Raw genomic sequence first — 18,237 nt, 5'->3', positions numbered from 1 at the left:
CAGCGTGGCTCTCTCTGGTGGTTCTGGTTAGCAGCGTGGCTCTCTCTGGTGGTTCTGGTTAGCAGCGTGGCTCTCTCTGGTGGTTCTGGTTAGCAGCGTGGCTCTCTCTGGTGGTTCTGGTTAGCAGCGTGGCTCTCTCTGGTGGTTCTGGTTAGCAGCGTGGCTCTCTCTGGTGGTTCTGGTTAGCAGCGTGGCTCTCTCTGGTGGTTCTGGTTAGCAGCGTGGCTCTCTCTGGTGGTTCTGGTTAGCAGCGTGGCTCTCTCTGGTGGTTCTGGTTAGCAGCGTGGCTCTCTCTGGTGGTTCTGGTTAGCAGTAAGAATGAGCTCTGGCGTGTTCGCATAGAACACGTGCAGAGCCCGCCAGGAAGTGTGCACGGCGCTGCGCTAACAGCCAGGGAGACATTTCACGATCCCTGCAGCCGAGCATCGGGACAATGTCTCCCTGGCTGTGATTAGCACAGCGCCGTGCACACTTCCTGGCGGGCTCTGCACGTGTTCTATGCGAACACGCCGGAGCTCATCCTTAGTTAGCAGCAGCAGCATGGCTCCCTCGGTACACTCCTCTCTTTCTGTTTCTGTCTTTTGGAGCAGTTAAGTATATCATTCATTCCCCCGGCTTGTTTCTGGGTTATGGGATCTCTTTCTCTCTCTTTTTTTCCCCCAGCAGAGTGCATGCTGGGAGCTGTAGTCTCCTTCCTGAGAGGCTGACCGGAGGCGGGATGGGAACAGTGCGAGGAGGGGTGGTGGACAGCACCCAGGTGACACCATAAAGAAAGCTGGCAGTTGTAGTGGGTGCTGTCAAGCCCCCCTAATTTTTTGTTTTGGCAGTTTTATATTTTTTATATATCATAGATATATAATATAAAAATATATATATAAGCTGGCAGTTGTAGTGGGTGCTGTCAAGCCCCCCTCCCTCCACCCCCATCATTGAAGCTGTGATAGCGGCAGTGTCAGTGTGAGCGGGGGAGAGGCGAACTACAGAATCTCAGAATGTTTCGCCCACCCCCCCCTTTCTCCTGTCAGCAGTGCGGGAGGAGAGACAGCGGCTCTCTCATTACTTTCACCGCGCTTCACTTATTGACTCCCCCGCGTTGTTGATCTTCTGGAACTACATGTCCCATGATGCTCCACTAGTCTGGAGCATCATGGGACATGTAGTTCCAGAAGATTAACAACGCGGCAAAAGTAATGAGAGAGCCACTGTCTCTCCTCCCGCACTGCTGACAGGAGAAAGGGGGGGGGCGAAACATTCTGAGATCCTGTAGCTCGCCTCTCCCCCGCTCACACTGCCGCTATCACAGCTTCAATGATGGGGGTGGAGGGAGGGGGGCTTGACAGCACCCACTACAACTGACAGCTTATATATATTTTTATATTATATATCTTTGATATATAAAAAATATAAAAAACTGCCAAAACAAAAAATTAGAAAAATCAAATAAATAATGAAACATGAATGATAATAACCCAATGTATAAACAACAACACTGTGATTCCGTGAAATAAAGTGCTTCATTAATCAAAGAAGTCGTGCTCCACCCAACGCAAAATATTCAAATGCGCTCACCAGATAAAATCGGCCAGCAAGTGACCATCAGGATAGGATAAGTATGAATTCCCTTTAATCAATAGAGGATCAAAAAAAGGAAAGCCAAACTTGCTTGGGAAGCTGAATATTACTTTCTATCCTAAGTTTTTTTTTAATCTATTAAAGAGGTGACATCCAATGGAGCTTTTTACAAGAGCACAATGATTATATACAGGGAGAGCTCATGAAGCTGTCCGGTTGTGTCTCACACTGAGAATAGCACATTGTACGGTCAGAGATAGGAGCAAGATCCCTCTGGGGGAATCGGAGCCGCACTGAGGAACAAGGATTATGATATGCTGGGAGGTAGTGACAAGGGGCCCCAAGGGAGTATGGGGCTGGGTCTCCATAACGACCCCATGCACCTGCCTCTCCTGTCCTTCACAGCTCTTTTTTGTTTTCAAACCCTTTACTGTCCTCTACAGCTCAATATTGGTTCAATACCCTCTCCTGTCCTCCACAACTATTTTCCATACCATCTGCTGTCCTCCACAGATCATTATTGGTTCAATACCCTCTCCAGTCTTCCACAACTCATTGTTGTTTCCATACCATCTACTGTCCTCCGCCTCTCATTGTTGGTTCCATACCCTTTTCTGTCCTCCACAGCTCATTGTTAGTTCCATATCTCATATACACACACACACACACACACACACACACACACACAGTGGGGATCGAAAGTTTGGGCACCCCAAGGTAAAAATGTGTATTAATGTGCATAACGAAGCCAAGGAAAGATGGAAAAATCTCCAAAAGGCATCAAATTACAGATTAGACATTCTTATAATATGTCAAAAAAAGTTAGATTTTATTTCCATCATTTACACTTTCAAAATTACAGAAAACAAAAAAATGGCATCTGCAAAAGTTTGGGCACCCTGCAGAATTTATAGCATGCACTGCCCCCTTTGCAAAGCTGAGACCTGCCAGTGTCATGGATTGTTCTCAATCATCGTCTGGGAAGACCAGGTGATGTCAATCTCAAAGGTTTTAAATGCCCAGACTCATCTGACCTTGCCCCAACAATCAGCACCATGGGTTCTTTTAAGCAGTTGTCTAGAAAACTGAAAGTGAAATTAGTTGACGCTCACAGAGCTGGAGAAGGCTATAAGAAGATAGCAAAGCGTTTTCAGATGTCAATATCCTCTGTTCGGAATGTAATTAAGAAATGGCAGTCATCAGGAACAGTGGAAGTTAAAGCAAGATCTGGAAGACCAAGAAAAATATCAGACAGAACAGCTCGCAGGATTGTGAGAAAAGAAATTTGAAACCCACGTTTGATTGCACGATCCCTCCAGAAAGATCTGGCAGACACTGGAGTTGTGGTACACTATTCCACTATAAAGAGATACTTGTACAAATATGGTCTTCATGGAAGAGTCATCAGAAGAAAACCACTTCTACGTCCTCACCACAAAAATCAGCGTTTGAACTTTGCAAATGAACATATAGACAAGCCTGATGCATTTTGGAAACAAGTTCTGTGGATAGATGAGGTTAAAATATAACTTTTTGGCCGGAATGAGCAAAGGTACGTTTGGAGAAGAAAGGGCACAGAATTTAATGAAAAGAACCTCTGTCCAACTGTTAAGCATGGGGGTGGATCAATTATGCTTTGAGGTTGTATTGCAGCCAGTGGCACACGGAACATTTCACGAGTAGAAGGAAAAATGGATTCAATAACATTTTAGCAAATTTTGGATGGTAACTTGATGCCATCTGAGAAAAAGCTGAAGTTAAAGAGAGGATGGCTTCTACAAATGGATAATGATCCTAGACACACCTAAAAATCCACGGGGGATTACATCAAGAGGTGTAAACTTAACGTTTTGCCATGGCCTTCACAATCTCCTGACCTCAACCTAATTGAAAATCTATGGATAGACCTTAAAAGAGCAGTGCGTGACAGACAGCCCAGAAATCTCAAAGAACTGGAAGACTTTTGTAAGGAAGAATGGGCAAAGATACCTTAAACAAGAATTGAAAGACTCTTGGCTGGCTACAAAAAGCGTTTATAAGCTGTGATACTTGCCAAAGGGGGCAGTACAAGATATTAACTCTGCAGGGTGCCCAAACTTTTGCAGATGCCATTTTTTTGTTTTCTGTAATTTTGAAAGTGTAAATGATGGAAATAAAATCTAACTTTTTTTGACATATTATAAGAATGTCTAATCTGTAATTTGATGTCATTTGGAGATTTTTCCATCTTTCCTTGGCTTCGTTATGCACATTAATACAAATTTTTACCTAGATTGCTCAAACTTTCGATCCCCACTGTATATTACCCTTGAATATGAATGAGCTACCGAAATGCTAGGCCCAGAATTTGTCATAAAATGTTGGGCTCGTACATCTTTTTGGTATACTTACATACATTTGCATGTAACACAAACATTAATGAATAACCTTATAGCATTACACACATATTTATGTATAGACCTTGCCATTAATTTTAACTGCATCCATGAGATTCCCTGCGGCCCGAGAACAGATTATGAATAGCTGAGCCACAGTACACAGTTTAGATGTAAACCCTCTCTAAAAAATATATAATGCTCATAACAAACTAATTCTGCACGCAAATTAAAATCTCTATTGTGCAATTCACAACGTCTGTCTAGGGAAAACAATCCCAGCTTAACAGATTTGATAAAGCTTTGCTATATTAAATTTGGTTTCTCATGGGCTGTGAGAGGCGCCGGAGGTTAGCGTCGTCTCTGCAATCCAAGTCATTGTGTATTCATAGAATTATCTGTACACAGATTGAGAAATAGGGGTCCGGTGCCACAGGCTTCTATTTAACATCCGACTATGCTATCTATATTATGAGGAATAATTTATGGCCAGCACATGTTATAAATAGTAAACACTTTGCACTTGACCTCTACCTAGTACTACCTAGCAACTGGGAACATACAACATTAAAATGCCAAGGCGGACACAAACTAGGAGGGGCTTTGACAACAGGACTGCATGTATGATTTAGTACCTGTGAGATTAAAGTAAGTATCAGCAACTATGTGTGTATTTTAATTATTAGTATTATATTAGTATTTAACATATTACTGTGTTTCCCCGAAAATAAGCCAGGTCTTATATTAATTTTGGCAACAAAAGACACAGTAGGGCTTATTTTTGGTATAGGTCTTACCATGTAATGTGTTGGCTTCTCTCCCCCTCTGTCTCCCTGCCTGGCAGAAATCCCCAGTGAGAACTGAGTTAAAATGCTTGTAAAATCCTATAATCCACTTCATTACAGTAGTATATAATGTACAATGTGTGTGTTTCTGTAATATAATTGTGGCAAATACCTTTGTTATAGCGCCGAACTGCGCTTCTGTGACCCGGCCGGAGCTCTCTTCCCCGAAATTATATTACAGAAACACACACATTGTACATCATATACTACTGTAATAGAGAGGATTCTAGGATTTAACAAGCATATTAAACTAGGGCTTATTTTGGGGGTAGGGCTTATATTGCAGCTCTCCTGGAAAATAGCTTATTTTCGGGGGAAACACGGTAGTAAACACCACTCAAATGGTAACATATTTATTGCCAACTCAATACACAAATTTAAAGAGCAAGCCCACTCAAAACTGATATTTCATTTTTTGGTAGGTGCTGAAAAGTTAAACCACCTTCGTGTCATTAATCTCTCTATTAACAAGACCTTTGTTGCATGAGTTCCTAGATCTGTGCACCTGCTGAAGTCATTATGAAGGGTTGAAATCTCTATGTTGAAATATTTATTTTATATTACACATATTATAAAAATCAGGTGTGAAAAGACGATATGATGGAAAGGTACAGAGCCTTGAATGATTGCTGTGAATCTCAATACATAAATATCCAATGCATAAAGGAAGCCAGAGACTTACACAGTCTACCAGGCTTGATGAACGAAAGATCCACCAGGCTTTACCTTTAACCATTTTGTTTTGGAAGGTCTGACCTTTAAACCCTCTAGGATTGTGGTGTTTAGTGACTTCATACAATCTGGAAGGCTTTATTAAATTTGTGCTTTTAATTCTACATGGGTACTATGGGCCAGATTCACAAAAGAGATACAACGGCGTATCTCCTTATACGACGGCGTATCTCCTGATACGCCGTCGTATCTCTGTGATCCGCCCGTCCTAACTATGCGGCCGATTCATAGAATCAGTTACGCATAGCTAGCCCTAAGATCCAACAGGTGTAATTGACTTACACTGTCGGATCTTAAGGATGCAATTCTAGGCCGGCCGCTAGGTGGCGAGGCCATTGCGGTCGGTGTAGAATATGTAAATGACTAGTTATGGCGATTCCCGAACGTCCGCGCTGCCCGTCTATCTAACTTTACGTTGTTTCCGTCGAGATACGCCGCGTAAAATTAGGGCTGAGCCCTAGGTGTTCTAAGCTATGTTAAGTATGGCCGTCGTTCCCGCGTCGAAATTTAAAAATCCATGACGTTTGCGTAAGTCGTCCGTGAATGGCGCTGGACGCCATTTACGTTAACGTCTAAACAAATGACGTCCGTGCGACATCATTTAGCGCAATGCACATCGGGTAATTTTCCCGACGGAGCATGCGCAGTACGTTCGGCACGGGAACGCCCCATTTGAATTAGGCGGGCTTGCGCCGAGCGGATTTACGTTACACCGCCGCAAGTTTACAGGTAAGAGCTTTGTGAATCAGGCACTTACGCTGTAAACCTGCAGCGGTGTAATGTAAATCACATACGTTACGCTGCCGTGGAGCAACGTAATTCTTTCAGAATCTGGCCCTATGTACCAGTCTATCTCTCTTTGTCCCTTGGCCTTAAAGGGTTTGTGAACCCATTTGTATAAGTCTATGCCAGACCCTCGATTAGAGCCTGGCATAACACACTATGTATGTAATTTAAAAAAACGAGCAGTGTAAATACTGATTTTCAGCTGTCTTCAGTTGAGTCACATAACTCGCGGCCACTTTCCAGCTCCGATAGATTGCTTCTGCTGGAGGGGACGTGATCTCCCTCAGACGTCAGTCGGGGAGATCACGTGGCCGCTCGGCTCCACCCGCAGAAGCCCAAGTCACATGACCGGCCTGAAGACAGCTGAAAAATCAGTATTTACAATGCTAATTTTTTTAAATGATTTACACAGTGTGGTATGCCAGCCTCTAACGGAGGCCAAAGAGCCTGGTATGGATTGGGGGGATTGGGATGCACTGTGCAGCGTTCGGCGGGCGAACATCCCGCCAAGCACCCCACAAATTCGAGTATTCCCCCGAAAGGGCAATGTTCGGGTCAAACCTATGCTTGGTCTGAACCGCTCGCCGAACACTAGTAGTGACCATCAACCAAAATTTTGGTCTATAAGGCCTCATGCACATTAGCGCCTGGGACCTTATGAAGTACAATTCAGGCATATTTCCCAACCAAAGAAGTCAATAGCTGTATGCGGATATGCACTGGTACTTGTGTAAACAGGTATATGGGTACAAACATACACCTCGGGACAAAAGCTTATGGAGGAGGAGACGTGCCGACGTCATCGCTTTCTAGTCCGAGCGGACGGGCGTTCGCTTAGCCGGACGGCTTCCATATACATGCTGTTTACACGTTCGTGTTTGTAAGTTTTTTATCTTCATTAAAAAATGTTATATATCCAACGGAATTTCACTATGGCGAGTCCTTTTATCCTTTTCAGTACTTTATCTGCTTGGGTGACATCCGCACATGTGTTTGAGGATTCAATCGATCCCCCGGTTACTACCGGCAGTCCGAACGTGTTTGTGGATTCATTGATCTCCTAGCTACTACTGGCAGTTGCTGCAGTCCACTGTTAAAGGCCCGGGCTGGGTTTTTTAGCCACAAGCTATCCTTGCTTGCCATTTGGTAAGCGTGTATTCCTTACAGTGCATTCACTTTTTGGTGGCGGATTATCTTCATTTGAATCACTTAAAGCGGGAGTTCACCCTAAAAAAATTTTTTACCCTTAGTCTGATGCTCATTTTGTCTAGGGGAATCGGCTAGTTGTTTTAAAATCCGAGCATTACTTACCGTTGTAGAGAGCGATCTTCTCCGTCGCTTCCGGGTATGGGTCTTCGGGAGCGGGCGTTCCTTCTTGACAGTCTTCCGAGAGGCTTCCGACGGTCGCATCCATCGCGTCACCAGTAGCCGAAAAAAGCCGAACGTCGGTGCGGCTCTATACTGCGCCTGCGCACCGACGTTCGGCTTCTTACGGAAAATCGTGACGCGATGGATGCGACCGTCGGAAGCCTCTCGGAAGACTGTCAATCAAAATAGGAACGCCCAGTCCCGCAGCCCATACCCGGAAGCGGCGGAGAAGATGCATCTCGAAAACGGTAAGTACGGCTTCGATTTAAAAAAAAACTAGCCGATTCCCCTAGACAAAATGAGCATCAGACTAAGGGTAAAAATTGTATGTCCGGATGAACCCCCGCTTTAAGAAGAATATTTGGTGTTGTTTCTGGACTTCTTTGAATTTTTTTTGATATTTTCACATTATTTGTCAGTCATTTTTATTCATTTATATATATTCATTATATATAATCAGGGGCGGACTGACCATTTGGGCACTCGGGCACTGCTCGAGGGCCCCATCAGGGTTGCCAGCCTCAGTAAAACCAGGGACAGTATGTAAAAATCTGTGTTTTTTTACATCTGTCCCTGAAATGTCCCTTACCGACATCCTTTTGGTCTAAAAATCTGAAGATTATAGCTGCCCTGCCTCTCCAGTACCTTCTCAGTGTGTGTATGTATACTGTGTGTGTGTGTGCTGTGTGTCTGTATGTGCATTCTGTGTGTGTATACTGTGTGTGTATATTGTGTATGTATACTGTATGTGTGTATACAGTACTGTGTGGCCCCATAATCTCCTATTGCCTGGGGGCCCCATAATCTCCTATTCCCGGGGGGCCCCTAATCTCCTATTGCCCGGGGGCCCCTAATCTCCTATTGCCCGAGGGCCCCATGAGTTGTCAGTCTGCCCTTGTATATAATTTATATGTCACAGCGCAGATACATCCCTTTTTATTGTAATTTTGGTGTGTATTTTCACCTTTTAGTTGCGGCTTATTTATTTGTTCGCATATAGCACAGTATTTTTTCCATTTATTATGTACACAACACCTATTGCTCCTGGGTGGGGTAATACTCCTGGACGTTACATCATATGGACCGAGGCCATAGCGTATTTTTTTCACGCTTGTCAAAACTTTTGCATATTATTACAGGCATTACACTCACTGTTGCACATTTCTGGAACGTCACACCTCCAGGAGAAGCAGGGACGACAGCTCTGGACTGTAAAAAGTAGAATTACAGGGAAAATTAAACATGCATAACAGCAAAAGCAGCATAAAAACACAACACACTGAACAAACCAGGCAATTTATTTGATAGAAAACGTATCGCCATAGCAAGTAATCATAGTCCCCTGGCAGTGCTTAACCACTGGAGATCTTCACTGTGTACTCCATTAGTAGAGACCATTGTGGGATTTACAAAAAGGTGAAAAGGAACACTATCATGAAAATGTTTATTTTGTAAAAACTGTAAGTATTCTTAGCGGCCTTCATTTATATAGAACTGATAGATTTGCTTTAAAAGAGAATTCTGAGCACAAAAACTTCTCATTTAAATATTTTCCTTAAAGCGGAGGTTCACCCTAAAACAATTATATACCATTCCATCCAGCATACTGCCGACATGTACAGTATGCTGGGTTTTTTTTTTCCGCTGTACATACCGTTTTATACTTCTTTTTCTTTTCTGACTCCCGTGGGGAATAGGCGTTCCTATGAAGAGGCGTAGATGATTGACGTGCGGATAAGGTGCGTCACGCGTTCCGAAAATAGCCGAACTGGGACTCTGCTATATACGGCACCTGCGCAAGTCAGCTCTACACGGCTCCTAGTCTGTGCGCAGGCGCCGTATAGCACCGAGTCCCAGTCTGGCTATTTTCGGAACGCGTGACGCCCCTAATCCGCATGTCAGTCATCTACGCCTCTTCATAGGATCGTCTATTCCCTGAGGGAGTCAGAAAAGAAAAAGAAGTATAAAACGGTATGTACAGCGAAAAAACAAACAAACAAAAAAAACAGCATACTGTAGATGTCGGCAGTATGCTGGATGGAATGGTATATAATTGTTTTAGGGTGAACCTCCGCTTTAAGGACCGAGCCTCTTTTTCAGATGTGTTGTTTACAAGTTGAAAACAATTTATTTTTTCGAGAACCCCCAAACATTATAAAAAAAATTCTAACACCCTAGAGCAGGGGTGTCGAACTCAATTTCATCGTGGGCCGCCTCATCAGCATTAAGATTGCCCTCAAAAGGTCTGGTTGTATCTGTAAGATTAGATGTCCAGCGCATCCCCTCCTTTTACATTGGATGTTAAGAGCCACCCCACCATCAGAAGTTGAGTCCCCCACTCTCCCTTACATCACAGTGCACCCCCCTTTACTTATGCTGCTGCTGGGAAGAAGCTGGATGCATTGCTTAAAAGCAGAAAGTACAGGGTCTGGAGGAGAACCAGAAGAGGGCTGGAGCTCTCCTGCAGCTGCTAGAGAGGTGCGAGGGCCACATGAAATGGCCTGGAGGGCTGGATTCGGCCAGCGGGCCTTGTGTTTGACACCTGTGCCCTAGAGAATAAAATGGCGGTCGTTACAATTATTTATGTCACACCGTATTTGTGCCATTTTTTGAGAAAAAATACACTTTTTTGAAAAAAAAAATAAGACAAAAGTAAAGTTAGCCCATTTTTTTTATATTGTGAAAGATAATGTTACACCGAGTAAATTGATACCCAACATGTCACGCTTCAAAATTGCGTCCGCACGTGGAATGGTGACAGACTTTGACCCTTAAAAACCTCCATAGGCGGCATTTAAAAAATTATACAGGTTGCATGTTTTGAGTTACAGAGGAGGTCCAGTGCTAGAATTATTGCGGCGATAATTAACATGTGTGGTTTAAACATATGCAGGTGCTGCTCACGTATGAGTTTGCTTATGCGCGTGAGCTCGTCGGCATGGGTACGTTTAAAACATTATTTTTTCTTATTTATTTAACCTTTTATTTTTTACACTGTTCTTTTAAATAAAAATAAAAAAATTGTGTCACTTTTATTCCTATTACAAGGAATGTAAACATCCCTTGTAATAGAAAAAAGCATGACAGGTCCTCTTAAATATGAGATCTGAGGTCAAAAAAACCTCATCTCATATTTACACTAAAATGCAATAAAAGAATAAAAAAAAAAGGAGGGCACGGGAGAGCGGCGCTCTCCTGCTGTCGATAACGGCGATCTCGTGGTGAATCCGCCGCAGAGACCACCATTATCGGAAACCGGACCGCCGCCTGAAGACGAGGATACCTGGGTTATGGCAGCTAGCAGCTGCCATAACAGAGATATCCCTCTTTAAAGTGCCAACGTATATAGTCGTATATTGCCTTGTAAAAGTAGCAATGACATCACCACTGTGCTGTAAATGGCCTGTGCAGAGAGCTGTAGAAGGGGCCCAGCAGGCTCCACCCACTACAAGCTGCCTGCAGACTACAGGAGGGGGCGGAGACAAGACCAGTCACACTGCACAAGGAGAGAGAGCAGCAGTGGCTGGTCTTTATTACAGGAAGCTCATGCACAGAGGCAACGTTTTACACTGCATTACTGCACAGATCTAGAGGAATTACACAAAGCAAACACAAGTAAGAATACACATGACTCTTGTATGTGGGCAATAAATCTCTCAGGTGCTTGCTAATTCTTTCTGAACCCTTCTCATCCTCGAGTGTTTCCAGAGCTCCGACAATAAAAGAACTTCTAAAATCATCATATCATGTTCTTCCCGCAAGTATTTTTATTTAGTTTTTGTTATTTTGCGACCTGAACTTCCATTCTATATTTATATATGACCGCCAGTGCTAGACCATTCTGTGCCCTAGGCAAGACCAGCCACTTGCACCCAACCCCAACAAAAAAAAATCAAAATGTTTATACTGTATGTATATATGTATATAGTCAGGCTAGGGTAGTAGGAGTATGTGGACAGGCTAGGGTAGTATACAGTGCCTTGAAAAAGTATTCATACCCCTTGCAATTTTCCACATTTTGTCATGTTACAACTAAAAAAACGCAAATGTATTTTATTGGGATTTTATGTGATAGACCAACACAAAGGCACATAATTGTGACGTGGAAGGAAAATGATAAATGGTTTTCAACATTTTTTACAAATAAATATGTGAAAAGTGTGGTGTGCATTTGTATTCAGCCCCCTTTACTCTGATACCCCTAACTGATATCTAGTGGAACCAATTGCCTTCAGAAGTCACCTAGTTAGTAAATAGACTCCAGCTGTGTGTAATTTAATCTCAGTATAAATACAGCTGTTCTGTGAAGCCCTCAGGAGGTTTGTTATAGAACCTTAGACCCCTTTCACACGGAGGCGCTTTTTAGGTGTTTTAGCGCTAAAAATAGCCCTCAGTGTGATGATTTCTTTGGTAACGTGTTCTCTTAATGAGACCGCTCTTCGGTCCCCTCCGCCACTTACCGGAGCCGTCGGCAGCGCCGGAGACGATCAAGTCCTCTCTGCTGCTTGGTATGGAGACGAGCGAGGGCAAGATGGCCCCCACCCGTCTCTCCATTGCAGGGCGGAAGCAACATCAAAACGCCACTTCCACTCATAGCTCTCAAAAGGGACATTTTTTTATTTTATTTTTTATTACAAATACAATATAGTCTAAATATGAAATCTGAGGTCTTTTGACCTCATATCTCATATTTAAGAAGTCCTGTCATGCTTTTTTCTATTGAAAGGGATGTTTACATTCCTTGTAATAGGAATACAAGTGACATTTTTTTTTTTAAAGAACAGTGTAAAAAATAAAAGCTAAAATAAATAAGAAAAAAATAAAATAAAAATTAAACGCACCACACCAAGGTCGCGTGCATAAGTGAGCAGCACCCGCATATGAAAACGGTGTTCAAACCACACATGTGAGGTATCGCCGCGATCGTTAGAGCGAGAGCAATAATTCTAGCCCTAGACCTCCTCTGTAACTCAAAACATGCAACCTATAGAATTTTTTAAACATCGCCTAGGGAGATATTTAGGGGTAAAAGTTTGTCGCCATTCCACGAGCGGGCGCAATTTTGAAGCGTGACATGTTGGGTATCAATTTACTCGGCCTAACATTTTATTTCACAATATAAAAAAAATCGGGCCTTGTTCCTGTTTACAAATAAAAAAAATTGGGCTAACTCTTATTTTTTAATTAAAAAAGTGTATTTTTTCCCCAAAAAAAAGTGCGCTTGTAAGACCGCTGCGCAAATACGGTGTGACAGAAAGTATTGCAACAACCGTCATTTTATTCTCTAGGGTGTTAGAAAAAAATATATATAATGTTTGGGGGTTCTAAGTAATTTTCTAGCAAAAAAAATGTTTCTAACTTATAAACAACAAATCTCAGAAAGAGACTCCATCCTTAAGTGGTTAAATTTGCTTGATTTTCAGCTTTAAGGCCGTATTCTTGCATAAGTCCAGTTGTGATCGATTGTCATTACGTGCCAAGCTGTGTGTAGATAACATGGTAAAAGGGGTTACCGCAGGTGAAAGTCTCTAAGTGATTTGGTTATACCTGCTCACAGAATGAGAATTTACTGTGATCTCACGTAGCAAATGACAGCAGACAAAACTGTGATGGCATTTTCAATTTCAGACTGCGAATACCGCAATAAGATAAAAAGCGCGGGGCCATTAAATTCCAATCAAAAGCTCAAATATGGAACCATAAAGACTCACTTGAAAGCCGCAATGTAAATATTCGCAATGTAAGAGCAGCTCTGTCCAACCACCCATGAAAGAGAACGGCAGAAAATTACTTATTGATTTCCACTGACGAGAACACAAATTATTCGCTTTGACAAGAAAATGCATTATTTGGTTCAAGATCAAAGAGGAAAGGATGAGTGCAGGTATTCCTATTAATCAGTTTTTTTGAAGAAGAAGCTTTATGGAAAGTGGAAGTTGGATTTATAGGGAAGTATCTCTGCAGAATAAACTTTTCATTTTGAGTGGGGAAGGGGTAGAACACCTGTGTCCAAATTGTGGAGAGGTCTTTTAGGCTGGGTTCACACTGGTACGACACGACAGTCGTACTACTTTGGATCCGACCTTGCCCTGCGACTTGAAGTCCGACTTCAATGTACAGGGATCCGCCTTCGATCCCAGACACTGTTTCTGGTATGAATCTTGAGGGGGAACAGCGTGGAGATCCCCCCAAAATCCATACCAGACCCTTATCCGAGCACGCAGCTGGCCGGTTAGAGGGCGGAAAGAGGGTGGGGACGAGCAACCACACCAGGCCGCATGCCCTCAACATGCCCTGCGCCCCCACCCCAAAGCACCCTGTCCCCATGTTGATGAGGACAAGGTCCTTTTCTCGACAACCCTGGTCGTTGATAGTCGGGGTGTGCGGGCGGGGGGCTTATCGGAATCTGGGAGCCCCCTTTAATATCTCTAGGTGGCTCAATCAAGAAGAGAGACCTCCGAAGAATCAGCTTGAAGCTGATCCTCTTGACATTGTCCGTTTAGACGAAACGTACTTCGGTGGGAGGGCGGAGCTTGCGCTGGCGTCACCCGCTCTTTGCTGGAGCTGGCCACAGCGGCATTTTCTTATGCTTTGTAGTATTAAAGTATTTTTTTAACCTTCATTTATTAAATTTGAAATGGTAATACACTAATGGAGGCCTCTCTTCTTGATTGAGCCACCTATAGATACAGGAGGAGGACTGTACAGCCTCATCCCGATGTGAAGTGCTGTTTGATTTTCTTTTGATCAGAAGACACATTGTTTTACATCCTCATGCTATGTCAGACCTCCTAGAACTTGGGGCCTGTCTTTCTTGTAAGAGGCTGGTGGTGGGCTCACTAATCACAATTTGTTGCTGTCACATTCATCTATGTTGTGAGCACTGTGGATTGGATCCATTTACGTGGTCTCAAGATTTCATTTGTGGACTTTTTATTTACTTATTATTTTTTCACAACTTTGCAGTTTTCACAACTTTATGTATTTTGTGATGAACACAATAGGGGTCATTTACTAAAGGCAAATCCACTTTGCACTACAAGTGCACTTGTAAGTGCAGTCGCTGTAGATCTGAGGGGAAGATCTGAAATGAGAGGAAGCTCTCCTGATTTAATCATCCAATCATGTGCAAGCTAAAATGCTGTTTTTTAATTTTCCTTGCATGTCCCCCCTCAGATCTACAGCGACTGCACTTTCAAGTGCACTGGCAGTGCACTTGTAGTGCAAAGTGGATTTGCCTTTAGTAAATAACCCCCAATGTATGTTTTATAAGCTACTCCAGGTTCACACTGGGCTGCGGGAATGAAGCCGTGAGAGTTCAGCTGAACTCGCATGATTTCACTCCCGCTTGTCAGTCCCGATTTTGGCCACGATTTCAGAGACATCTGTGTAAATGTCAATGTAAATTGCAGCCCGAAATCGCAAAAAGTAGTACAGAAACTACTTTTTGAAATCGGTGCAACGCCGCAGATGGGACGATTATGACGATGCCATTTCCAGCAATTGCGGCGGATTTAAAATGCCAAATCACATGTCAAAATACACCAGTGTGAACCGGGCTTAAACCCCATATGCCTCCCCCCGCCCCAATGTAAGCCTGGCTGGAATTTTTTGGGGGAAAAACACCAACAAATTCAAACTAAAAAAGGTATGACAGGGAGTATAAAATACTTTGCTCACACCTCTGCACTCTTAGGCCGTGTACACACGGTTGTTCCAAACCGATGAGAATGGTCCGACGGGCCATTTCTATCGGTTCACCGCTGAAGTGGCCTGATGGTCTGATGTGCGTACACACCATCGTTCCAAAAACCGATCGGGTCAGAACGCGGTGACGTCAAACACACGACGTGCTGAATAAAACAAAGTTGAATGCTTCCAAGCATGCGTCGACTTGATTCTGAGCATGCGCGGGTTTCGAACCGATGCTTTCTGTACTAACCATCGGTTTGGACCGATCGGGCAGCGGGCCATCGGTTCGATTTTGAAGCACGTTTTACATTTTTGGCTTGAAGGACAACAGACCGATGGGCTATACACACGGTCGGTTTGGACCGATGAAACTGAACATCGGTCCATTCTCATCGGTTTTGTCCGACCGTTTGTACGCGGCCTTAGTGGCCTTGGTGTGCTAGAGTTCTCGGAGAGTGACTGCTGATCTTTAGTTACTGGTTGGTTCTTCATGTAGCTCAACCAGTCACTGGTACAGCAACATCTGAGAGAGCGCTTCTCCTAGGGGGGGTTATCTGATGTGGGGAGGAGCCGCTGAGTGACCCCAGAGGTCGGTGATCGGGGGCCACTCTGTGCAGAACAGGCTGCACAGTGGGGGTAAGTATGATATGTTTGTTGTAAAAGCCACCCAGCAGCTACTTGTGTTATGGCGTTAGTGGATATACAAGACAAACTGCTAGTGTTGCAAGTATTTTGCTTGTATGGATTGTGTGTTTTTGTTTTATTTTATTCTTTGCTCCATTCATCCTCTGACTCTGAAAAGAAGAATAAAAAAAAAAAATACTTTACAGTACATAATGGCAGCTTAGCCGCTGCTAAAAGTTCGTTAACAAGGCACAGAGTTTCTCTATGAATTACTACCAATAAATAGAAAATTACAATAGTTGATATTTTGTATTTTTGCATTGTACTAAATGGGAAACTTTACTAATTAGATTTGCTGCAAAACAACATTAAAGGGGTTGTAAAGGTAAAATTTTTTCCATAAATAGCATCCTTTACCTCAGTGCAGTTCTCCTTCACTTACCTCATCCTTCCATTTTGCTTTTAAATGTCCTTACTTCTTCTGAGAAATCCGCACTTCCTGTTCTTCTGTCTGTAACTCCACACAGTAATGCAAGGCTTTCTTCCTGGTGTGGAGAAAGCCTCTTAAGGGGGGAGGGGGCGAGCAGGAGTGTCAGGACGCCCACTAACACACAGCTCCTTTCTCTATCTGCAAATTAAAGAGCATCCTGACCCTCCTGCTCGCCCCCTGCCCCCTCAAGAGGCTTTCTCCACACCAGGGAGAAAGCCTCACATTACTGTGTGTAGTTACAGACAGAAGAACAGGAAGTGAGGATTTCTCAGAAAAAATAAGGACATTTAAAAGTAAAATGGAAGGATGAGGTAAGTGAAGGAGGACTGCACTAAGGTAAAGGAAGCTATGTAGGGATTTTTTTTTTTTTTACCTTTACAACCCCTTTAAGTGTGCAGTTGAGCATTATGAAGACGGGATACATCCATTTGTGTATCTACATGTGAATAAATTAACACATACCCTTCAGAAATAAAGATCATACTTTGGGGAAAAAACAATATAGACAAAGCTCCGAACTTGCCTAGCTTTCGACCGACACTGGCATGATAAATGTCCTCTGAAATCTAGATCAGGGCTCAGTGAGCTGTGTGAAAGATGTTGGCGTAACGCACATGAATGTCTGTCATAAAACGTCCGAGTACTGAGAACATGGAAAAGTAGAACATGTCTCAGGAGAAGGGTGAAAATGTGAAGCAACATGGAGAACACCATTACCACGGAGCAGACAATGTAGTATGCTAGTTCAGTATATGTGATAGAAAAGAAGCATGGAACCACATCCCCACACTAATATATAATAATAATAATATTAATATCTTAGATCAGCAGAAGATAGGAGTTTCTAGAGGTGCCCGGAGCCAAAACAGAGTTTAAAGCAGAACTCTAGGGCCCATTGATAGTTTTTAAAAATGGAGCCCCGACGATGAAAAAAATTTAAAATAATACAGCTTTCGTTACAGTACTTGGCTTTCATTCTGAAGTTGTCCCCCATAAAAGGTCCACTCCGTCCAGCTGCTGTCATAGTTACAGTTAGTCTGGTTGAAAAAAAAAAAAAGACACAAGTCTATCCAGTTCAACCAATACAGTCACTGGTCTTCAGTGTTAAATGCCAGCCAGGCATCACTCCGCCCGACATCCTTTGATTGAATAATAGGAGGAATCTGGTAAAAATTTGTTGGCCAAACAGTGCATGCATCCAATCAGATGAAGGGACTTTTCAGGGGCCGACTGTCAGAATCGGGGGTGGGGGATTAGTCCATCAGTGCGGTTTGCATGAATGGAGGAATATGATAGATTTCTTGTGTTCAGCCTGCAGGCTGAACGAAATAAATCTACTGGTGTATGGCCAGCTTTAGGGACATATTCTCCATTAGCGAGAAGGGCAGTTAGGGCAATTACTCAGCGGGGAAAAGGTATTTTAAGGCTTTTTTAAATTTAATTAAATACAATTCTTCTTAACAGTGGTACATGGTTGAAAAGAGAAAAAAAAAAAAGGGTAATGCCGCGTACACACCATCACTTTATGTGATGAAAAAAAATGACGTTTTTAAAAACGTCACTTTAATTGACTGTGTGTGGGGGAAAACGTTGTTTTATGTCTTGTAAAAAACGACCAAAAAAAATTGAAGCATGCTTCAATTTTATGTGTCGTTTTTCAAAAGTGCACTTTTTACTTCACAGAAATTGACCGTGTGTAGCAAAAAACGTCATTTTCTAAGACGTTTTTTCATCCACGCATGCCCAGAAGCTA

The 18,237-nt window shown here is 43.0% G+C and overlaps 1 protein-coding gene across 2 annotated transcripts in view; it reads right to left on the bottom strand.

Moving 5' to 3' along the window:
- Positions 1-18,237, bottom strand: part of EVC2 (EvC ciliary complex subunit 2) — a 270,686-nt gene that overhangs the window by 195,755 nt on the left and 56,694 nt on the right. For both annotated transcript variants that reach the window (XM_040335408.1, XM_040335409.1), the window contains one exon: positions 8,831-8,887. In XM_040335408.1, coding sequence (XP_040191342.1) covers positions 8,831-8,887 — 57 coding nt within the window. The remainder of the gene's footprint in view (positions 1-8,830; positions 8,888-18,237) is intronic.

This window comes from Rana temporaria, chromosome 1 (assembly GCF_905171775.1).
Source record: "Rana temporaria chromosome 1, aRanTem1.1, whole genome shotgun sequence".
NCBI classification, from domain to species: Eukaryota; Metazoa; Chordata; class Amphibia; order Anura; family Ranidae; genus Rana; species Rana temporaria.
The sequence above is the reverse complement of the archived record's forward strand: the minus strand, read 5'-3'. Positions and strand labels throughout refer to the sequence as shown.